At 43.7% G+C, this 21,511-nt stretch overlaps 1 protein-coding gene across 1 annotated transcript in view; it reads right to left on the bottom strand.

The window, feature by feature from the left end:
• The window catches only part of SSH2 (slingshot protein phosphatase 2), a 249,106-nt gene that overhangs the window by 133,092 nt on the left and 94,503 nt on the right, over window positions 1–21,511 (bottom strand). Inside the window, exon 2 of the mRNA XM_080681958.1 lies at window positions 15,299–15,342. Within this exon, the coding sequence (XP_080538084.1) occupies window positions 15,299–15,342 (44 nt within the window). The remainder of the gene's footprint in view (window positions 1–15,298; window positions 15,343–21,511) is intronic.

Here is a 21,511-nt window from a genome sequence, read left to right on the forward strand (position 1 = left end):
GCATGTGGCTCGCAAGCCACGGTTTGCTGACCACTGAGCTAAGGCATTTGTCTTCTCCTGACTTCAGACTTAGACTGGAAGTTTCACCATCAGCTCTCCACGGTCTCCAACCGGCAAACCTTGAGACTTCTCAGCTTCCATAATGTGTGAGCTAATTCCTTAAAACAAATCTATCTATATATTTCCTATTGATTCTGTTTCTCTGGGATACCCTGACTAATACAGATTTTGGTACTGAGAAGTAGGGTGCTACTATAATGAATACTTAAGAATGTGGAAGGGGCTTTGGAACTGGATAATGGAGTAGAGGCTGGAAAAGTTTTGAAATGTGTGCTAGAAAAAGCTGAGATTGCCATGAAGGGAGTGTTAAAAGGCAATCCTGGTGAGAACTCAGAAAGAAAAGAGGAGATCTGGAGAAAAAGCCCTCCAAGTTCTTAGAGTACATAATAATCATGAATAGGATGTTGGCAGAAATATGGGCAGTGAAAGTCATTCTGATGAGGTCTCATACAGAAATGAGGAATATGGTACAGGCATGGAGGAAAGGCAACCCTTGTTATAAAGCAGCAAAGTACTTGGCTGAATGGAGTTTGTGTTCTAATATTTTGTGGAAAATATAGTTTGTAAGAGATGAAACTGGATATTCAGTTCAGGAAATTTCTAAGCAAAGTGTTGAAGGAGCAGCCTAGTTCCTTCTTCCTTCTTATAGTAAAGTACTAGTGGCCCGGTGCATGAAATTCGTGCACATTAAAAGGGGATTAATTACAGGAAATAATTTAATATTACTAGTTGCCCTTTCTCTATAATAGAAGTGTCAGAGATGAAAGAATATTAGTAAAATGTATATGAAAACCTTCCTCCTATCAGAGTCTGGGGCGCACCACGGGACCCAGAGTCCAGTCTCCGCCCACCCACATTCACCTCAAAATCACTTGAGACCCAGACCCGGCCGGCCCCTCCGCCATTGGGCTAGATCCAGACCCAGTCAGTCCCACCCTTGTCAAGCACCGCCAGGCAGGGGACATAGCCTCAGGTCCCCTGGCCTGGTGCCAGGATGGGGGGCGTGGCCTGAGGTCCCCCAGCCCAGACCGGGGTGGGGGGCGTGCCTTGAGGTCCCCGTCAAGCCCCGCAAGGTGGGGGACATGGCCTGAGATACCCTGTCAAGCCCTGTTGGGTGGAGGGCATGGCCTGAGGTCCCCCGTCAAGCCCTGCCAGGTCGGGGGGGAGTGCAGCCTGAGGTCCCCCGGCCCAGCACCGGGAGGGGGGCACAGCCTCAGGTCCCCATCAAGCCCTGCCAGGTAGGAGACACGGCCTGAGATCTCCCATCAAGACCCACTGGGCGGGGGGTGCGGCCTGAGTTCCCCGACCCAGTACTGGGGGTGCACCTTGAGTTCCCCCGTCAAGCCCCCTGGGTGGGGAGCATGACCTAAGGTCTCCTGTCAAGCCCCACAAGGCAGGGGGGGGGGTGCAGCCTGAGGTCCCCCGGCCCAGCACCGGTAGGGGGGCACAGCCTCAGGTCCCCCATCAAGCCCCGCCAGGTAGGAGACACGGCCTGAGTTCCCCCGACCCAGTACTGGGGTTGCACCTTGAGGTCCCCCGTCAAGCCCCCTGGGTGGGGAGCATGATGTAAGGTCTCCTGTCAAGCCCTGCCAGGCAGGGGGGTGCAGCCTCAGGTCCCCTGACCCGGTGCTGGGGCGGGGGGTGCGGCCTGAGGTCCTCTGCCAAGCCCCACCTGGTGGGGGGCGTGGCCTCAGGTCCCCTGGCCTGGCGCGGGGGCAGAGGGCGAGGCCTGAGCTCCCCGTCAAGCCCTGTCGGGCGAGGGGTGCTGTCTAAAGTCCCCTGTCAAGCCCCACCTGGTGGGGGTGCAGCCTGAGGTGCCCTGGCCTGGCACTGGGGCAGGGGGAGCAGCCTGAGGTCCCCTAGCCCAGCACCAGGACAGGAAGCACACCTTGAGGTCCCCTGTCAAGCCCTGCCTGGTGTGGGGTGCGGCCTAAGGTCCCCTGTCAAGCCCTGCCAGGTGGGGGGCACGGCCTGAGATCCCCTGTCAAGCCCTGCCAGGTGGGGGGCGTGGCCTGAGATCCCCTGTCAAGCCCTGCCAGGTGGGGGACATGGCCTAAGGTCACCTGTCAAGCCCCACAGGGGCGGGGGAGGGCGTAGCCTCAGGTCCCTGCTGATTACTCGTTAAGGCTCCTTATGGGAATTTGGCCTCAGCTGTGGGCGCATCCATCTTTGTGATGGAGTGATAGTCAATTAGCATATTCCCTCTTTATTAGATAGGACAAGAAGAGAGAAATGGATTGAAGAAGGAATTGTGAAGCAAAAAAGAACTTAAGGATTTGGAAATTTTTCAGCTTGTCCATATTGCAAAACAATAGAGCATGTTCCTAAGTGAATACGAAGTGTATGGTGGCCAACTATTTGTAAGGAGATTAATTTGTGAACCAATCGGCCATCTAAACAGAAGCCAGGATTGGGATTATCAGCAGAAATACTGCCACCTGAGACTGAAGAAAATAAATAAAATGATTCAAAATGAAGGAAGTATGAACATGCATTACCCTTCAAGAAAAAGGAAGAAGCGCCAAAACCGGTTTGGCTCAGTGGATGGAGCATCGGCCTGCAGACTGAAGGGTCCCGGGTTCGATTCCGGTCAAGGGCATGTACCTTGGTTGCGGGCACATCTCCAGTAGGAGGTGTGCAGGAGGCAGCTGATCGATGTTTCTAACTCTCTATCCCTCTCCCTTCCTCTCTGTAAAATATCAATAAAATATATTTAAAAAAAAAAATCCTCACCTGAGGATATATTTAAAAAAAGAAAAAAAAAAAAAAAAAGAAAAAGGAAGAAGGACCCCAAAGGCAATTTCAGAGATCATTAGGGCTGCTACTCCCACCACAGGACTGGAGTTCAAGGGACAAGGTTGCCTCTACCTTGGTTCAAAGGGCAGTACCACCACCCAGAAGAATGTCATGTATGTCAACTATTATAGAACACTAGAGGCCTGGTGCACAAAATTCATGGGGGTGTGTGTGTCTCTCAGCCCAGCCTGCACCCTCTCCAATCTGGGACCCCTTGAGGGATGTCTGACTGCCCGTTTAGGCCCGATACATCCCTCTCACAATCCAGGACTGCTGGCTCCCAACTGCTCGCCTGCCTGCCTTCCTGATTGCCCCTAACCGCTTCTGCCTGCCAGCCTGATCACCCCCTAACCACTCCTCTGTTTGCCCCTAACTTCCCTCCCCTGCAGGCCTGGTCACCCCTAACTTCCGTCCCCTGAAGGCCTGGTCACCCCTAACTTCCCTCCCCTGCAGGCCTGGTCACACCTAACTGCCCTCCCCTACAGGCCTGGTCACCCCTAACTGCCCTTCCCTGCAGGCCCGGTCGCCCCCAACTTCCCTCATCTGCCGGCCTGGTCACCCCTAACTGCCCTCCCTTGCAGGCCTGGTCCCTCCCAACTCTCCGCCCCTGCTGGCCATCTTGTGGCAGCCATCTTGTGTCCACATGGGGGCAGCCATCTTATGTGTTGGAGTGATGTTCAATTTGCATATTATCTTTTTATTAGATAGGATTAGATAGGATAGAGGCCTTGTGCACGGGGGGGGGCGGGGGGGGCAGCTGGTTTGCCCTGAAGGGTGTCCCGGATCAGGGTGGGGGTTCCCTTGGGGTGTGGGGCAGCCTGGGTGAGGGTCCTGTGGTGGTTTTCAGGCCAGCCACGCCCCCCCAGCGACCCAAGCAGAGGCCCTGGTACCTGGGATTTATTTATCTTCTATAATTGAAACTTTGTAGCCTTGAGCAGAGGCCTGGGCCCACCAGGACAGGTGGAAAGCTTGGCTTCCTCAATTTCCGGGGGCAACCCAAGCCTACTGCTTTCTCCATGGCCACAGCCATCTTGGTTGGGTTAATTTGCATACTCGCGCCTGATTGGCTGGTGGGCGTGGCTTGTGGGTGTAGCGGAGGTATGGTCAATTTGCATATTACTCTTTTATTAGATAGGATAGCATGGGTAGCACTTCAAGGGAGCTGAACGTGCAGGGTTGCCCCATGGGGATGATACCACCACCCCAGTAACTCCTGAAAAAAATCAGTGCCCCCATAGGTCCAGAAGGCAAAGTACCAAACCGAAGAGGATTATTCTTGAGCCTTAAGATCTAATGGAATTTGCCTCGCTAAATTTTGGACTTACTTGGGGCCTGTTACCTCTTCTTTTTTTTTTTTTTTTTTTTTCTTTCAAATTTTTATTAAGGTATTATATGTGTACATATCTTACCATTGCCCCCCACCCCCACCCCACTCCCATACATGCCCTCACCCCCCAATGTTTTGCATCCGTTGGTTACTCTTATATACATGCATATAAGTCCTTCAGTTGATCTCTTATTTCCCCCACCTCTCCCTAACCTTACCACTATAATTTGACAGTCTGTTTGATGCTTTACTGCCTCTGTAACTATCTTTTTGTTCATCAGTTTATAATGTTTTTCATTATCCCCAAATGAGTGGGATCATGTGGTATTTTTCTTTCATTGACTGGCTTATTTCACTTAGCATAATGTTCTCTAATTCCATCCAAGTGCCTACAAATGGTAGTAATTCCTTCTTTTTTACGGCAGCATAGTATTCCATTGTGTAGATGTACCATAGTTTTCTGATCCAGTCATCTGCTGATGGGCACCTAGGCTGTTTCCAAATCTTAGCTATTGTAAATTGTGCTGCTATGAACATAGGGGTGCATATATCCTTTCTGATTGGTGTTTCTGGTTTCTTAGGATATATTCCTAGGAGTGGGATTACTGGGTCAAATGGGAGTTCCATTTTCAGTTTTTTGAGGAAACTCCATACTGTTCTCCACAGTGGCTGCACCAGTCTGCATTCCCACCAGCAGTGCACGAGGGTTCCTTTTTCTCCGCATCCTCGCCAACACTTGTCGTTTGTTGATTTGTTGATGATAGCCATTCTGACAGGTGTGAGATGGTATCGCATTGTCGTTTTGATTTGCATCTCTCGGATAATTAGTGACTTTGAGCATGTTTTCATGTGTCTCTTGGCCTTCCTTCTGTCTTCTTTCGAAAAGCTTCTATTTAGGTCCGTTGCCCATTTTTTTATTGGATCATTTATCTTCCTTTTATTAAGTTGTATAAGCTGCCTGTAGATGTTGGAAATTAAACCTTTATCAGTGATACCATTTGCAAATATGTTCTCCCATACAGTGGGGTTTCTTGTTGTTTTGTTGATGGTTTCTTTTGCTGTGCAAAAGCTTTTTATTTTGATGTAGTCCCATTTGTTTATTTTCTGTTTGGCTTCCATTGCCCTAGGGGCAGTATCACTGAAAAAGTTCTTTTGGCAAATGTCTGAGATTTTGCTGCCTGTGGATTCCTCTAGTATTTTTATGGTTTCCCGTCTTATATTTAAGTCCTGTACCCATTTTGAGTTTATTTTTGTGTATGGTGTAAGTTGGTGATCTAGTTTCATTTTTTTGCATGTATCTGTCCAATTTTCCCAACACCATTTATTAAAGAGACTGTCTTGACTCCATTGTATGCTCATGCCTCCTTTGTCAAATATTAAGTGCGCATATTGGTTTGGGTCGATATCTGGATTCTCTATTCTGTTCCATTGATCTATATGTCTGTTCTTGTGCCAGTACCAGGCTGTTTTGATGACAGTGGCTTTGTAATACAGCTTGAAATCTGGTATTGAGATCCCTCCTACTTTATTCTTCTTTCTCAGGATTGCTGTGGCTATTCGGGGTCTTTTTTTATTCCAGATGAATTTTTGGAGAGTTCTTTCTAGGTCTGTGAAATACGCCGTTGGTATTTTAATGGGGAGTGCATTGAATCTATAGATTGCTTTGGGTAGTATGGACATTTTAATGATGTTGATTCTACCAATCCATGAACATGGTATGTTCTTCCATCTGTTTACATCTTCCTCTATCTCTTTTTTCAGTGTCCTGTAGTTTTCCGCATATAGGTCTTTTACCTCCTTGGTTAGGTTTATTCCTAAGTATCTTAATTTTTTTGGTGCGATGGAAAATGGGATTGCTTTTTTAGTCTCTCTTTCTGTAAGTTCATTGTTGGTGTATAGAAATGCCATAGATTTCTTGGTGTTAATTTTGTATCCTGCTACATTGCCGAATTCATTTATTAAGTCTGTTAGTTTTTTGATGGAGTCTTTCGGGTTTTTTATGTACAATATCATGTCATCTGCAAATAAGGACAGCTTTACTTCTTCTTTTCCAATTTGGATGCCTTTTATTTCTTCTTCTTGTCTAATTGCAGTGGCTAATACTTCCAGTACTATGTCAAACAGGAGTGGTGAGAGTGGGCATCCCTGTCTTGTTCCTGTTCTTAGGGGAAATGGTTTTAGTTTTTGCCCATTGAGTATGATGTTAGCTGTGGGTTTATCATATATAGCTTTTATGATGTTGAGGTATGATCCTTCTATTCCCACCTTGTTGAGAGTTTTTATCAAGAAAGGGTGTTGGATTTTGTCAAATGCTTTTTCTGCATCAATTGATATGACTATGTGATTTTTATCTCTCAATTTGTTTATGTGATGTATCACATTTATTGATTTGCGGATATTGAACCATCCTTGCATTCCTGGGATAAACCCTACTTGGTCATGGTGTATGATCTTTCTGATGTACTGCTGGATCCTATTTGCTAGAATTTTGTTGAGGATTTTGGCATCTACATTCATGAGGGATATTGGCCTGTAATTCTCTTTCATTGTGTTGTCTTTATCTGGTTTTGGTATTAGGGTGATGCTGGCTTCATAGAAGGAGCTTGGAAGTGTTCCTTCCTCTTGAATTTTTTGGAATAGTCTGAGGAGGATAGGTTTTAGTTCTTCCTTGAATGTTTGGTAGAACTCTCCTGTGAAGCCGTCTGGCCCCGGGCTTTTGTTTGCCGGAAGCTCTTTGATGACTGCTTCAATTTCTTCCATAGTTACTGGCATGTTGAGCTGTTTAGATTCTTCCTGATTGAGTTTTGGAAGGTTATATTTTTCTAGGAATATGTCCATTTCCTCCAGGTTGTCCAGTTTGTTGGAATAGAGTTGTTCGTAGTATTTTTTAACAATCCTTTGTATTTCGGCGGGATCTGTTGTTATTTCACCTCTTTCATTTCTGATCTTGTTTATTTGGGTCCTCTCCCTTTGCTTCTTGGTGAGCCTGGCTAGAGGTTCATCAATCTTGTTTATCCTTTCAAAGAACCAGCTCTTGGTTTTGTTGATCTTTTGTATTGTTTCTTTGGTCTCTATGTCGTTTATCTGTGCTCTGATCTTTATTATTTCCTTCCTTCTGCTTACACTGGGCTTTTCTTGTTGCTCTTTTTCTAACTCTTTGAGTTGTTGGGTTAGGTAATTTATTACCCCTGTTTCTTGTTTTTTGCAGTAGGCTTGTAGAGCTATGAACTTCCCTCTCAAGACTGCTTTCGCTGTGTCCCATAGATTTTGGATTGTAGTGTTTTCATTGTCATTTGTTGTCATGATGTTTTTTATTTCTTCTTTGATCTCTCTGGTAACCCAGTCATGGTTTAATAGCATGCTGTTTAGTCTCCATGTGTTTGATTTCTTTGGGTTGTTTTTATTGTAGTTGATTTCCAGTTTTATGCCACTGTGGTCTGAGAAGATGCTTGATATGATTTCTATCTTCTTGAATTTGAAGAGACTTTGCCTATGTCCCAACATATGGTCTATCTTTGAAAATGACCCATGTGCGCTTGAGAAGAATGTATATTCTGTGGCTTTGGGGTGAAATGTTCTGAAGATGTCAATTAATTCCATCTGGTCTAGTGAGTCATTTAGGATTGATGTTTCTTTGCTGATGTTTTGTTTAGAGGATTTGTCCAATGGTGATAGTGGGGTATTAAAGTCTCCTACTATGATTGTATTGCTGTCAATGTCTCCCTTGATATCCTCCAGGAGTTTTTTTATGTATTTGGGTGCTCCTGTATTGGGTGCATATATGTTTACCAGAGTTATTTCTTCTTGTTGGATTGCTCCCTTTAGTATTATGAAATGGCCTTCCTTATCTCTTGTTATGTCCTTCAGTTTGAGATCTAATTTGTCAGAAATAAGTATTGCTACCCCAGCTTTTTTTTCAGTTCCATTTGCCTGGAAAACCTTTTTCCATCCCTTCACCCTCAGTCTGTGTGCGTCTTTTTTTCTGAGGTGGGTTTCTTGTAGACAGCAGATATATGGGTCGTGTTTTCTTATCCAATCTGTTACCCTATGTCTTTTGATTGGGGCATTTAATCCATTTACATTTAAAGTTGTTATTGATAGGTACTTATTTGTCGCCATTCCTATTCTTTACCCCTGTGTTACTTCTTCGCTTCCTGTTTCTTTTTTTCTTTCTTTTTTTTTTTTTTTTTTTTTTTTTTTTTTTTTTTTTTTTTTTTTTTACAGCAGACCCTTTAGCATTTCTTGCATTGCTGGTTTGGTGGTAATAAATTCCCTTAGTCCTTTTTTGTCTGTGAAGCTCCTGATTTCACCTTCAATTTTGATTGACAGCCTTGCTGGGTACAGTATTCTTGGATTCAGCCCCTTCCTTTGCATGACTTTGTATATTTCATTCCATTCCCTTCTGGCCTGATGAGTTTCTGTTGAGAAATCAGTTTCTAGTCTGATGGGGGTTCCTTTGTATGTAACTTTCTGTCTCTCTCTTGCTGCTTTTAAGATTCTTACTTTGTCGTTGGTGTTTGCCAATTTAATTATAATGTGCCTTGGCGTCGGTCTTTTGGGGTTCATTTTGCTTGGGACTCTGTGAGCTTCTTGGATTTGTGTGGGTTTTTTCTTCCCTATATCTGGGAAATTTTCTGTCATTATTTCTTCAAAGAGGTTTTCTATTCCTTGCTCAGCTTCCTTTCCTTCTGGAACCCCTATTATGCGGATGTTGTTTTGTTTCGTGTTGTCCCAAAGTTCCCTTAGACTCTCCTCCTGCCTTTTAATTTTTTTTTCTAGAAGTTGCTTTTCTTGGGTATTTTTTTCCATCTTGTCTTCTAGCTCACTGATGCGGTCCTCTGCTTCTTCTAGTCTACTCTTGATGCTTTCTATTGAGTTCTTTACAGCAGCGATGTCATTTTTCATTTCTTCTTGGTTCTTCTTCATTTCCTCTTGGTTCTTGCTCATATTGTCGAATTTGTCTTCCATTCTTTTCAGCCACCTTATGACCATTTCTCTGAATTCTTTTTCTGGAAGGTTGCTTGCCTCCATTTCGTTTACTTCCTTTTCTGGTGATGCCTGCTTTTCTTTCATATGCGGGCTGCTTCTTTGTCTCCCCATGGTCTCTCTTCTCTGGGTGTCTGGTTATGTAGTTCTCTCTCTCCTGGGTTGATTTAAAGGCACAAAATACAGCACTACCAGGTACAACTCACAAGGCACTGAACAGGAATGTATTCACGATATTAATAACCTCCAATAAAGGTGACCACCAGAGAAAGGCAAATTAGGTGATAGGAGAGAAAGAAGAAGAGGAAAAAAGAAAGAAAGAAAGAAAAAAAGAAAAAAGGAGTGTGAAAATGAAATTGGGAAAAGGGAAAGTAAAGAGAAAAAAAAAACGTAAGAGACAAGAAATTGACTAAGAGAGAAAGGGGAACAGACTATATATATTGGGGATAAAACTCCAATAGAACAATCACTAATCCCAGCAAATGGCAGCAACAAGTGCCTGGGGATTAGTACAAACTACAACACCAACTAATATGGAGTGAGGCAAGGGAAAGCTGAAGCACAAAACAAACAAAAGAATAAACAAAAGAAGAATAAGCAAAACAATCTCACAAAAAAAGCATAAAAATTGGATATAATCTACATTCAAGCAAACAACAACAAAAGGACAGAGATAAGGACAAGTTTATGGATAACTCAGACAGCGAAGGGAGAGGTGTATGTGGACTTGGAGCAGGGGATTGGAGATTAGATATATAAGTAGGGTGAAATTTTTACAAGGGGTAAACAGAAAGAATAGGGAAAATCTAAAGCAGTAAAAGGGTAAGACAAACAGGACACTGAAAAGGGGGAGGTTAGGAAGAGAGTGATGGCCTAAAGGTAGAGTTGAGATAGAGTAAAACGATGCTAAAGGAAAGATAAAAAATAGAATGTAGAACCCTAATCCCAAAATAAAATGAAGAGAAAATAAAATGACACTTTAAGAAAAAAAAAAAAAAAAAGATAAAATAGCAGTAGTAATAATACGGATTGAAAATAAAAATGTAATCATTAAAAAGGCAAAATCAAGTGATGAAAAAAGAAAAAAAAGTTTCTTGATTAAAAGATGCAAAAAATGAAAATTAAAAAAAAATAAAAAAATAAAAAAAATAAAAGGTAAAAATAAAATGTGGAGTAGTGAAGGTCATTCACTTCCTCTGTTTTTCTGTTTGGCACGCCTGTTTCTCAGTCCAGACAGTATTGCAGTTCCCTGCGATCCACTGCTCTTCGGTGTTGTAAGCCAGTCCTGATTTTAAGCAGGCGGTGTGTCTTAATTTCTCGTATTCCTTTATTTTTGATTACACAAGAGTCAATTTGTGATTCAGCCCCTGGGTGGCAGTGTTTCTGGATTGACTTCCGGGTCTATCTATGGCCTCTCTAGGGAGTGTTAGAGCCTTCTTTCTCTGTGGCACTCGGGCCTGTGGGAGTGGTCTGCCTCAGAGCTGACTCTCTGATGGTCACTCCCAGCTCCGATCCCCAGGTTCCAGAAAAACAACCTTCCCCTGCAGTCTCCCAGGGTGTCCCCAACTGGGTGATCCTATGTATTGGGCTTAGTAATCAGAAGCAAGGATTTGAAGAGGAAAAAGCCCAAGTGTGCGAACTCCGGGACTGCGAGTAAGCCCAGGCACCCAGGGAGCGCACGGGCTGCGCGTAAGTCTGGACTGCCTGAAATTCTTAGGGTGTCCCTGCACTTCAGATCAAAATGGGTTGCTTTTTAGAGTGCCCTTCTCTTAGCAGCTCTGAGGACCCCTTTCCACAGTCACAGATCACGCCAGCCCCTACAGCCACGGATTTTTCTAGGCACAGACTTCCCTGGTCCTCCAGCTCCCGCAAAACGCGCGTTCCTCTCTCCCGCCGGGACCAGAGACCTCACCTTATCCCAGGCGAAATCTGACCTTTCCGTGGTGGAGTGTAGAGCTTCTCTGAACCCGTGTGCTTGCGCCAGTTGGGGAGCGTTGTTCTGGGGCTCGCAGCTGTTCCTGGGGTGCCGCAGTTGTGGATTCTCAGGCTTCAGATAAGCTCCACTTTCCGGATCAAGATGGCGCAGACTCCGCGTCCAAGCCCGCAGCTCCGGGAGGGGACCCAGCCGCAGTTCTTGCTGCCAGGTCAGGGGAACCCCGTTCAGCAGTCCCCCACCTCCTTCTGGAATTCAGCTGTCTCCCAACCAGCCAACAAACACTCCTTGCGCGACCCTCAGCTGTTCTTTCTTTCTGCTCCGGGACAAGGCTCGGAACACGTCTGTCTATTCCGCCGCCATTATTCTCCTCTCCCTGTTACCTCTTCTTTTTACCTATTCTCCCATTTGGAATGGTAATGTGTATTCTATGACTGTCCTACCACTGTATTTTGAAGTACATAATTTACCTGGTTTCACAGGTTCATAGATGGAAAAGGATTCTTCCCCAAGTCTCACCATATCTGATGAGACTTTGGACTTTGAGATGTAGAGTGATGCTAGAATGAGTTAAGACTTTTGGGACTGTTGGGATGAAATCAATATAGTTTGTATGTGAGAAGGACATATATTGGGGGAGGGGCAGGGGTAGAATGTTATGGGCTGAATGTTTGTGTCCCCCCAATTCCATACATTGAAGCCCCAACCCCCAATGTGATGGTATTTAAAGATAGGGACCTTTGAGAGGTAACTAAGGTTAAATGATGCCATGAAAGTAGGGCCCCCATAATAGGGTTAGTGGCCATATAAAAAGAGAAAGAAACCAGAGCACCCTCTCACAGCCATGGGAGGACACAGCAAGAAGACATCTGTCTGCAAGCCAGGAAGAGGGCTCTCACCAGGAACTAAATCTGCCTACACAATGATCTTAGACTTTCCAGCCTCCTGAACAGTGAAAAATAAATTCCTGCTGTTTAAGTCACTAGGTCTATGTTATCCTATATAATAAAAACCTAGGTGGTGTCATGCCCTTGTGTGACATCGTCACAAGAGGGCCACCTAAGATGGCTGCCCTCACATCATCACAAGATGGCTGCCACAAGATGGCTGGTAGGGGAGGGCAGTTGTGGGCAATCAGGCTGGCAAGGGAGGGCAGTTGGGAGTGAACAGGCCAGCAGGGGAGGGCAGTTGGGGGTGATCGGGTCAGCAGGGGAAGGCAGTTGGGGGCAATCGGGTCAGCAGGGGAGGGCAGTTGGGGGCGATTGGACTGGCAGGGGAGCAACTAGGTGTCAATCAGGCTGGCAGGGAAGTGGTTAGGGGCAGGCAGAAGTGGTTAGGGCAGCCGTGGGCAAACTATGGCCCGCGGGCCGGATCCGGCCCGTTCGGCTGTTCTATCCGGCCCGCGGAGCCGAAAGAGCGGAGGGTTCTCTTGCTCTCCCCTCCGCTCCTTTACTTTGAATTTATATTAGTTCACACAAACACTCCATCCATGCTTTTGTTTCGCCCCTCCGGTCCAGTTTAAGAACCCATTGTGGCTCTCGAGTCAAAAAGTTTGCCCACCCCTGGGTTAGGGGCAATCAGGCAGGCAGGCAGGTGAGAGGTTAGGAGCCAGCAGTCCTGGATTGTGAGAGGGATGTCCGACTGCCGGGGATTGGGCCTAAACCGGCAGTCGGACATTCCTCAAGGGGCCCCAGATTGGAGAGGGTGTAGGCTGGGCTGAGGGACAATACCCCCATGCATGAATTTTGTGCACCGGGCTTCTAGTTTTGTTATAAGAGCCCGAGCTGACTAAGATAGGCTGTTTGGGTCTTTTGTTGTTGAGTTGTAAGAGTTCTTTATATATTCTGGACTTTAGCCCTGTGTATGATTTTCAAGTATTTTCTCCTATTTTCTGGGTTGTCTTTTCATTGTTTTTTAAAGGCATCATGATTAGGACTAATTATATTAAAAGTACTTTTAACTTATGACTTTTCCAATAAATGGCATTTGGTTAAAATAAGAGATCATTAATGCAACATCTTCTTTATTACCTGGAACCGGCATTAGTTTAATGATATGCTATTTACTCTTCAATTCCCTACTACAAACCACAATTGAACCCACAAATTGACAAGATGAGTTTAGGCATGCTCAATCAAGAGATGCTAACTCAATGCTTGTTTATTCTGTGGTAAGTGATGGAGAATGGCAGAGTAGTAGCCAAGTATACAAAAATCAACCTCTTACATACCATCTAGCTATAAGGGGCATTCATTTGACACTCATGAGAAGTTTCTTTGCTTTAAGTCAGACTAAAGCAATTAGAGTTAGAAATAGCCTGGGAAACACACAGTGTAAGAAATTACAACAGGAAAGTAAATTTTGATTTTTTAAAATGGGTGCTACTAAATTTTTCTTTATTTCTTATTTTTATACATAATCCTTTTCTTGTGACTAGAAGAAGCCTATAAATACCCTCTGCTAGTCATATTAATGATTTATTAGCAACAATTTTTTAAACAGAGGTCTTTGTGGTTCTTAATGGCTTGACAATTCAGTGCTGTGAATAGAACAGACTTCACTGCTTTATCATTATGTAACTTTTTGGAACAACAATTATCTCCATAGTTGGTTGCCAAGCCAATAAGTAAAGCTTAATATTAACCCAGAGACCTTTAAATTTGGTCTACTAGAAAGTTTAAGAATCCTTTGGAATTCTTTTTCATTCTAATGGAAATAAGATTATGATGCCTCTGGTAAGCATTCAGCTAAAATTTCTTCTGGTTTCTATCTTTTAACCCTATGTAAAAAAAAAAAAGACACTTCACTATCAGATATTCCCTAAGCGCTATTAAGCTTTGATCCAAAATTTTTGTGATAACCAAGACAGGAAAAATATTGCCAATAACCTTAGTTACTGAGGAAAAGGAACTTTTTATGTTAGGTTGTAGTTTATAAGAGTGAGGTATATATCAACAAACACCTGGTAGTTCATCTTTAAGGAAGCATTTCCTTTAGCCAGCTTCTCCACAATGAGCATGCTTATTGTACCCCTTCCCTGTGTCATCCAGAATGGCTCATGTGATTGAGTTCAGAGGACACAAGTTTGGTAACATTTAAATGACCACGTAGAATTTGCGAGGACTCTTTCTTGTGGGAGGGAGTTGATTTTAAAAACTACTTAAAGGAGGTAATCTAAATGTTGGATGTCTCATAATTTTTTTCTTTTAATGGCAGCATAATTTTTTTCTTTTACTGGTACCCTTATAACAATATGCCCACTATTCCGAGTGAGCGAGTGTCATTGTATTTGAAAGTACTGGGGATGTTACTCAGTATAACCTTTGTATTTAGAAAGTGAAATATTAACCGGTCTGTAGGAAATGAAAAATATCAAAATGAATGACAAACGTAAGTATAAAGGTGAAGGCTGAAATGTTCTTCAGTTGATATTTTCTTAAAAGGTAAGGAAAGTTAGCTTTTTTATTACTCAAGATAGTTCTGAAGGCTTGGACCAAAACTAGACCAACAATGGCCTTTCTGCATTTAAAAAAAAGCAATCTAACATTTTATTTTTTACTGAGGCATAATTAACATACAAATTATATTAGTCTTAAGTGTACAACATAACGCAATCTACCATTTTAAATCTGAGTCAGTAACTGAATTCTTAAAGCAATCCTATTTTGAGAGACCAATTAAGCATTTTGGAAAATCAGGATAAGCTAATATGAAAAGACTGAAGAAAAATTAGAGAAAGAACATTAATTACAGAAATGCTACAGGATATGGCCATAGATGTGAAATAAATCAGGCAAAGACAAATACCATATGATTTCACTTATATGTGAAATCTAAAGGACAAAATAAATGAAATAGAAATAGACTCACAGATACAGAGAACAGACTGACAGTTGACAGAGGGGAGATGGGTTGAGGGGCTGGGTGAAAAGGTGAAGAAATAAAGAAGTACAAATTACGGTACGGAACAGTCACAGAGATATAAGTTACAGGATAGGGAATATAGTCAGTATAATAATAACTATGTATGGGGCCAGGTAGGTACTTGAAATATGGGGGGACCACTCTGCAAAGAACATGATTGTCTAACTACTATGCTATACATCTAAAACTAATACAGGATAATATTAAATGTAAACTGTAATAGAAAAACAACAACAAAAAGAAAAGCTATAGGATATAGTGAATAAACATACCTCCTGGGCTGTGACCGGCATTCCTCCTCACCACTGTCTGCCTCCTGTATAGACAGGAAAACGAGAAAAACAATTTATAACCTGAGGTCTCATATCACAATATCAACAATGAAATTTTACTAAGCTTTACATGTAGGAACACCTTTTTCATGCTGTGTACTTGAACTAAATTCTCTATACAAAGTGACTTTAACCCAGGAGGTTGATATATATTAATAGAAGTTATTCCTGAAGACAACTTCAAAAATAGTCTATAAATTTCATTGATAACCAAATACTAATCATTGAAGAATTACCTCTAAAAACCAACTCAAGATGTTATATTATTGTTACACTAGAGGCCCTATGCACGAAATCGTGCAAGAGTAGGCCTTCACAGCTGTGGCGGCTGCCTCGATCCCTCCCTCATGGCTGCTGCCTCGATCCCACAGCCGGCAGCCCCGGCTTCGTTCGGAAGGACGTTTGGAAGGTTGTTGGCTGTCTGGTCTAATTAGCATATTATGCTTTTATTATTATAGATATGTTTTTATGCTACTTCAAATTCACAATGACCTGTTAATGATTCTGATCCCCAAAGAACCACCTAAATAATGAGCACCACTTCACAAAGTGCTCATTATCAAATCACCATTACCATCAACATAATGGCTACTACTTACTAAGTATTTATAATCGTTAGGCATCTTTCTCAACACTTTGTCCTACTTACTTCTTATAAACTCAAAAGGTTGATGGTCCATATTTTCACTGATTCTAACATATATAACTTAGGATAAATCAATGTGATAAAAAATTACTGAATCATAGTTTGCTTGCAATATTTATTTTTTCTTAGTGGCACATAACATAATTGAGTGTGTTATTACCTATGTGTGGGAACCATGCCAGAGTCGTCAGATACTCAAGGCCAATTAGAGAGTGAAGGCCTTGTTAGTATGGCTAAGACCACTCTAACATGGGAATCTTAGTTAGAATGTTCAAGGCTAAGATGCCATACACAGTTGCAAGGACAGCAATCTCACGGTACAATGCTCACATGTACCTTTCAGTAGCCAAAATGATTGATGTAACTATTGGCAAGACGCCTCTTTTGTCTAAATAGTATTAAAGTAGGTTACTGACCAGCCAGTGTGCTGGGGAGAAAAGGCAGGCACATAGGATGCAGCTATGATATAAGGCTGGTGCTGCTGCGATATGAAGGGGGAAAAGGCTGGGAGAGGTGAGAGAGGCTGGAGAGACTACTGAGGCTATAGCTCTGAGGGAGAGCTTAGATGCCACTGCTATGTAAGGCAGAAGGTCCAGAGGTAGCGTGCAACTGCTCAGATAATAGCTGTGGGTATAGAGGATACTGCCTCTTTGTAGGAAAGACGTATTTGTTCATCAGCCGGTGTGTGGCTACCTATATGGGACTTTGCAGTGAAGAACTCCATCTACCACGCAGTGTCCCAAGAAGGTCCAGCACCTGGCAGAGGGGCTCAGACCCAACAGTTAGTGTGGCAAGCAGGGTTCAAGAAGAAACATGCTCTGACACTTGATGTAGCTGTGAGCAGGATTCAGAAGTAGATACGGACTCAGAGCAACTGTGCTCTTGCTGTGCTCTGGCTGCTCTCACCCTATGGCAATTTAAATTTAACTAACTGTGAATACCTTACAGATAAAGAAACTGAATTTCACAAAGAGGAAAGAAATAAGTTGCCCTAGGAAACTCATATGGTGAAGCTAGAAGTAAAACTGATAAAGTATTGCCTTCTAACACACTGAAAAGCATATCATTTATCTCTCTTTAGCTTAGAAATTATTATGTGCTAAGATATTTCACAGGTTTTTTCTTGGAGAAAGAATAGTAATATAAAGGAAAAGTGAAAAAAGTTAAGAGAATTAATGATACTTTGGTGCTAATATTTTCTTTACATTTTCTCTGACATTTTATATTTGTCTCTGGTCACCCTTGCCCTATTTGTATATGGTGTGAGGTAGGAGTTGAGGTTCTTTGTTTTTTCACATATGGTTATCCAGTTTTTAAGCATCATTTGTTAAAACTTCCCTTTCCCCATTGGATTACTTGTCTCTTTTGTAAAAAATCAAATGACAATATAAGTGAGGTCTATTTCTAGCTTTTCATTCTGTTCCATTGACCTATTTGTCAATCTTTATGTCAATACCATACCATCTTGATTACTGTAGTTTCTAGTACATTTTTAAGGAAATATAAATCCTCTAACTTGATTCTTCTTTTTCAAGATTGCTTTATTTTCCAGTGAGTCTATTTGTCTTGAAATCTATTTTATCTGATATTAATACAACCACTCCAGACTTTTACTCATTGTTTGCAAGGTATATTTTTAAATCTCTTTATATTTTAAAGAATGTCTTTTATAGACAGAATATAGTTAGATCTTGCTTTATTTTATCCATTAGTGACCCAGTGCACGAAATTTGTGCACATTAAAAGGGGATTAATTAGAGGCAATAATTTAATATTGCTATTTGCCCTTTCTCTATAATAGAAGTGTCAGAGATGAAAGAAAATTAGTAAAATGTATATGAAAACCTTCCTCCTGTCAGAGTCTGGGGCGCACCACGGGACCCAGAGTCCAGTCCCCGCCCACCCACATGTACCTCAAAATTGCCTGAGACCCAGACCTGGCTGGCCCCCACCCCCCCATTGAGCTAGATCCAGACCCGGCCAGTCCCACCCTTGTCAAGCCCTGCCAGGCAGGGGCGTAGCCTCAGGTCCCCTGGCCGGGCGCCAGGATGGGGGATGTGGCCTGAGGTCCCCCAGCCCAGACTGGGGCCGGGGGCGTGCCTTGAGGTCCCCCGTCAAACACCGCCAGGTGGGGGACACGACCTGAGATCCCCTATGAAGCCCCACTGGGTGGGGGGCATGGCCTGAGGTCCCTTGTCAAGCCCTGCCAGGCAGGGGAGGGGCGCAGCCTGAGGTCCCCCGGCCCAGCACCGGGAGCGGGGCGTAGCCTCAGGTCCCACGTCAAGCCCCACCAGCAGGGGGGCACAGCCTCAGGTCCCCTGTCAAGCCCCGCTGGGCGGGGGTGCAGCCTGAGTTCCCCTGACCCAGCACTGGGGTGCACCTTGAGGTTCCCTGTCAAGCCCTGATGGGTGGGGGGCATGGCCTGAGGTCCCCTGTTAAGCCCAGCCAGGCAGCAGGGTGCAACATCAGGTCCCCTGGCCCAGTGCTGGGGCAGGGGGGGGGCACAGCCTGAGAGTCCCCTGTCAAGCCTGCTGGGTGGGGGGTGTGGTCTGAGGTCCCCTGGCCTGGTGCTGGGGTGGGGGGTGCTGCCTGAAGTCCCCTGTCAAGCCCCACCTGGTGGGGGGTGTGGCCTGAGTTCCCTGACCCAGCACTGGGGGTGCACCTTGAGGTCCCCTGTCAAGCCCCGCTGGATGGGGGGGGCATGGCCTGAGGTCCCCTGTCAAGCCCAGCCAGGCAGGGGGGCGCAGCCTCAGGTCCCCGGGCTGGTATTGGGGTGGGGAGCGTGGCCTGAAGTCCCCTGTCAAGCCCCACCTGGTGGGGGGTGCGGCCTGAGTTCCCCTGGCCTGGCACTGGGGTGGGGGGAGCAGCCTGAGGTCCCCTAGCCCAGCACCAAGACAGGAAGCGCACCTTGAGGTCCCCTGTCAAGCCCTGCCAGGTGGGGGAGGGCATAGCCTCAGGTCCCTGCTGATTGCTTGTTAAGGCTCCTTATGGGAACTTGGCCTCAGCTGTGGGTGCAGCCATCTTTGACGGAGTGATGGTCAATTAGCATATTCCCTCTTTATTAGATAGGATTCTGACAATCTCTGCCTTTTAATTATAGTGTTTGGTCCATTAACATTTAATGTAATTAAATAGATTTGAGTCTACCATGTTATTATTTATTGTCTGTTTATCCTCTATATGTTTACTCTTCTATTCCTCCATTTCTGCCTTCTTTTGTATTATCTGAATATTTTTATTTTGTTTTTATATGTTTTTATTGATTTTGTTAGAGAAAGAGGAAGGGAGAGGGGGAGAGAGAGAGAGAGAGAGAGAAACATCGTGTGAGAGAGACACATCAATTGGTTGCCTCCTATATGCATTTGGACCTGGAATTGAACCTGGGTATGTGCCCCGACTGGTAGTCAAACTGGCAACCTTTTGGTGCATGGGATGATACTCTACCAACTAAGCCACACTGGCCAAGGATGAATATTTTTTAGAATTTCATTTTAATTTACCTACTGGTTCAACTTCTTTACATTATTTTTTATTCCACTGTTTTTTAAAAACATATGTTTATATTTGTAAACAACATATTTAATTTTGATTGTTTTGGGCATTTAAACATTGTATTAAATTGTATGTAGTCTTTTCAATATGCTAACTACTATACTAACAAGATTCATCCACTAATTATATATAACTATAGTTTGTTCATTTTTACTGGGGTAAAAGATTGCATTATATGACTATATCAAAGTTTAACCATTCTACATAAATAGATGGGATTGTTTCCAATTTCTTTAAGTTCAATAAATTTTTATTGTTCAGATTATTACAATTGTTCCTCTTTTTTCCCCCCATAGCTCCCCTCCACCCGGTTCCCACCCCACCCTCTGCCCTTACCCTCCCCACCACTGTCCTCATCCATAGGTGTACAATTTTTGTCCAGTCTCTTCCCGCACCCCCCACGCCCTTCCCCCACCCCCCCGAGAATTGTCAGTCCACTCCCTTTCTATGCCCCTGATTCTATTATATTCACCAGTCTATTCTGTTCATCAGAGTTTTTATTCACTTGATTTTTAGATTCTCTTGTTGATAGACATGTATTTGTTGTTCATAATTTTTATCTTTACCTTTTTCTTCTCCTTCCTCTTCTTAAAGAATACCTTTCAGCATTTCATATAATACTGGTTTGGTGGTGATGAACTCCTTTAGCTTTTTCTTATCTGTGAAGCTCTTTATCTGACCTTCAATTCTGAATGATAGCTTTGCTGGGTAGAGTAATCTTGGTTGTAGGTTCTTGCTATTCATCACTTTGAATATTTCTTGCCACTCCCATCTGGCCTGCATAGTTTCTGTTGAGAAATCAACTGACAGTCATATGGGTGCTCCCTTGTAGGTAATTAACTGTTTTTCTCTTGCTGCTTTTAAGATTCTCTCTTTGTCTTTTGCTCTTGGCATTTTAATTATGATGTGTCTTGGTGTGGTCCTGTTTGGATTCTTTTTGTTTGGGGTTCTCTGCACTTCCTGGACTTGTAAATTATTTCTTTCACCAGGTGGGGGAAGTTTTCGGTCATTATTTCTTCAAATAGGTTTTCAGCATCTTGCTCTCTCTCTTCTTCTGGCACCCCCATAATTCTGATGTTGGTACGCTTGAAGTTGTCCCAGAGGCTCTTTATACTATCTTCATATTTTTGGATTCTTTTTTCTTTTTTCTTTTCCAGATGAGTGTTTTTTGCTTCTTTGTATTTCAAATCTTTGACTTGATTCTTGCGGTCCTCTAGTCTGCTGTTAGATCTCTGTATAATATTTTTTATTTCAGTCAGTGTATGTTTAATTTCTAGTTGGTCTTTTTTCATATCCTCTAGGGTCTCACTAAATTTATCGGCCTTTTCTAGAAAATTCTTGAAAAACCTTATAACCGTGGTTTTGAACTCTATATCCAGTCGTTTGCTTTCCTCCATTTCTTTCATTTGTGATCTGTTTCTTTGTCTTCACATTTTTGCTGCTTCCCTGAGTTGGTAGAGTAGCTTTGTGTGCTAGGTGTCCTATAGGGCCCAGTGGCTCAGCCTCTTCCAGTTACCTGAGGTGGACACTTTTGGTGCACTCCTTTGTGGACTGTGTGCACAGCCTTGCTGTAGTTAAGTCTTGATTGTTGTTGGTATCACTGGGAGGAACTGACCTCCAGGCCAATTGGCTGTGAGGATCAGCTGTGTATACGCTGGGAGAACTTCTGTGCTGGAGACACCCTTATGAGACAAGACTTGCAAAATTGCAAAAGCCTCTGTGCTCAGCTTGGATGGGGCAGAGTCTTAGGGCAGAGCAGACAGCCTTGGCTTCACATCAGCCCTGCCCTATGAGGCCCCTTGGTCTCAGTGTCCCTCGGTAATCGCTGCAAGCACCTCTGAGAGAAAGCTGCTCTTGAGTTTTGCCCGCTGCCAGACAGTCCAGTTTCTCCCCTAATGAATCTGGGTTCCCAGAAATTCGCCCGGAACTGGAATTCAGCGCAGTCGGGAGCTTCC

Source organism: Plecotus auritus (genome assembly GCF_963455305.1).
Source record: "Plecotus auritus genome assembly, chromosome: 7".
Taxonomy (NCBI): Eukaryota; Metazoa; Chordata; class Mammalia; order Chiroptera; family Vespertilionidae; genus Plecotus; species Plecotus auritus.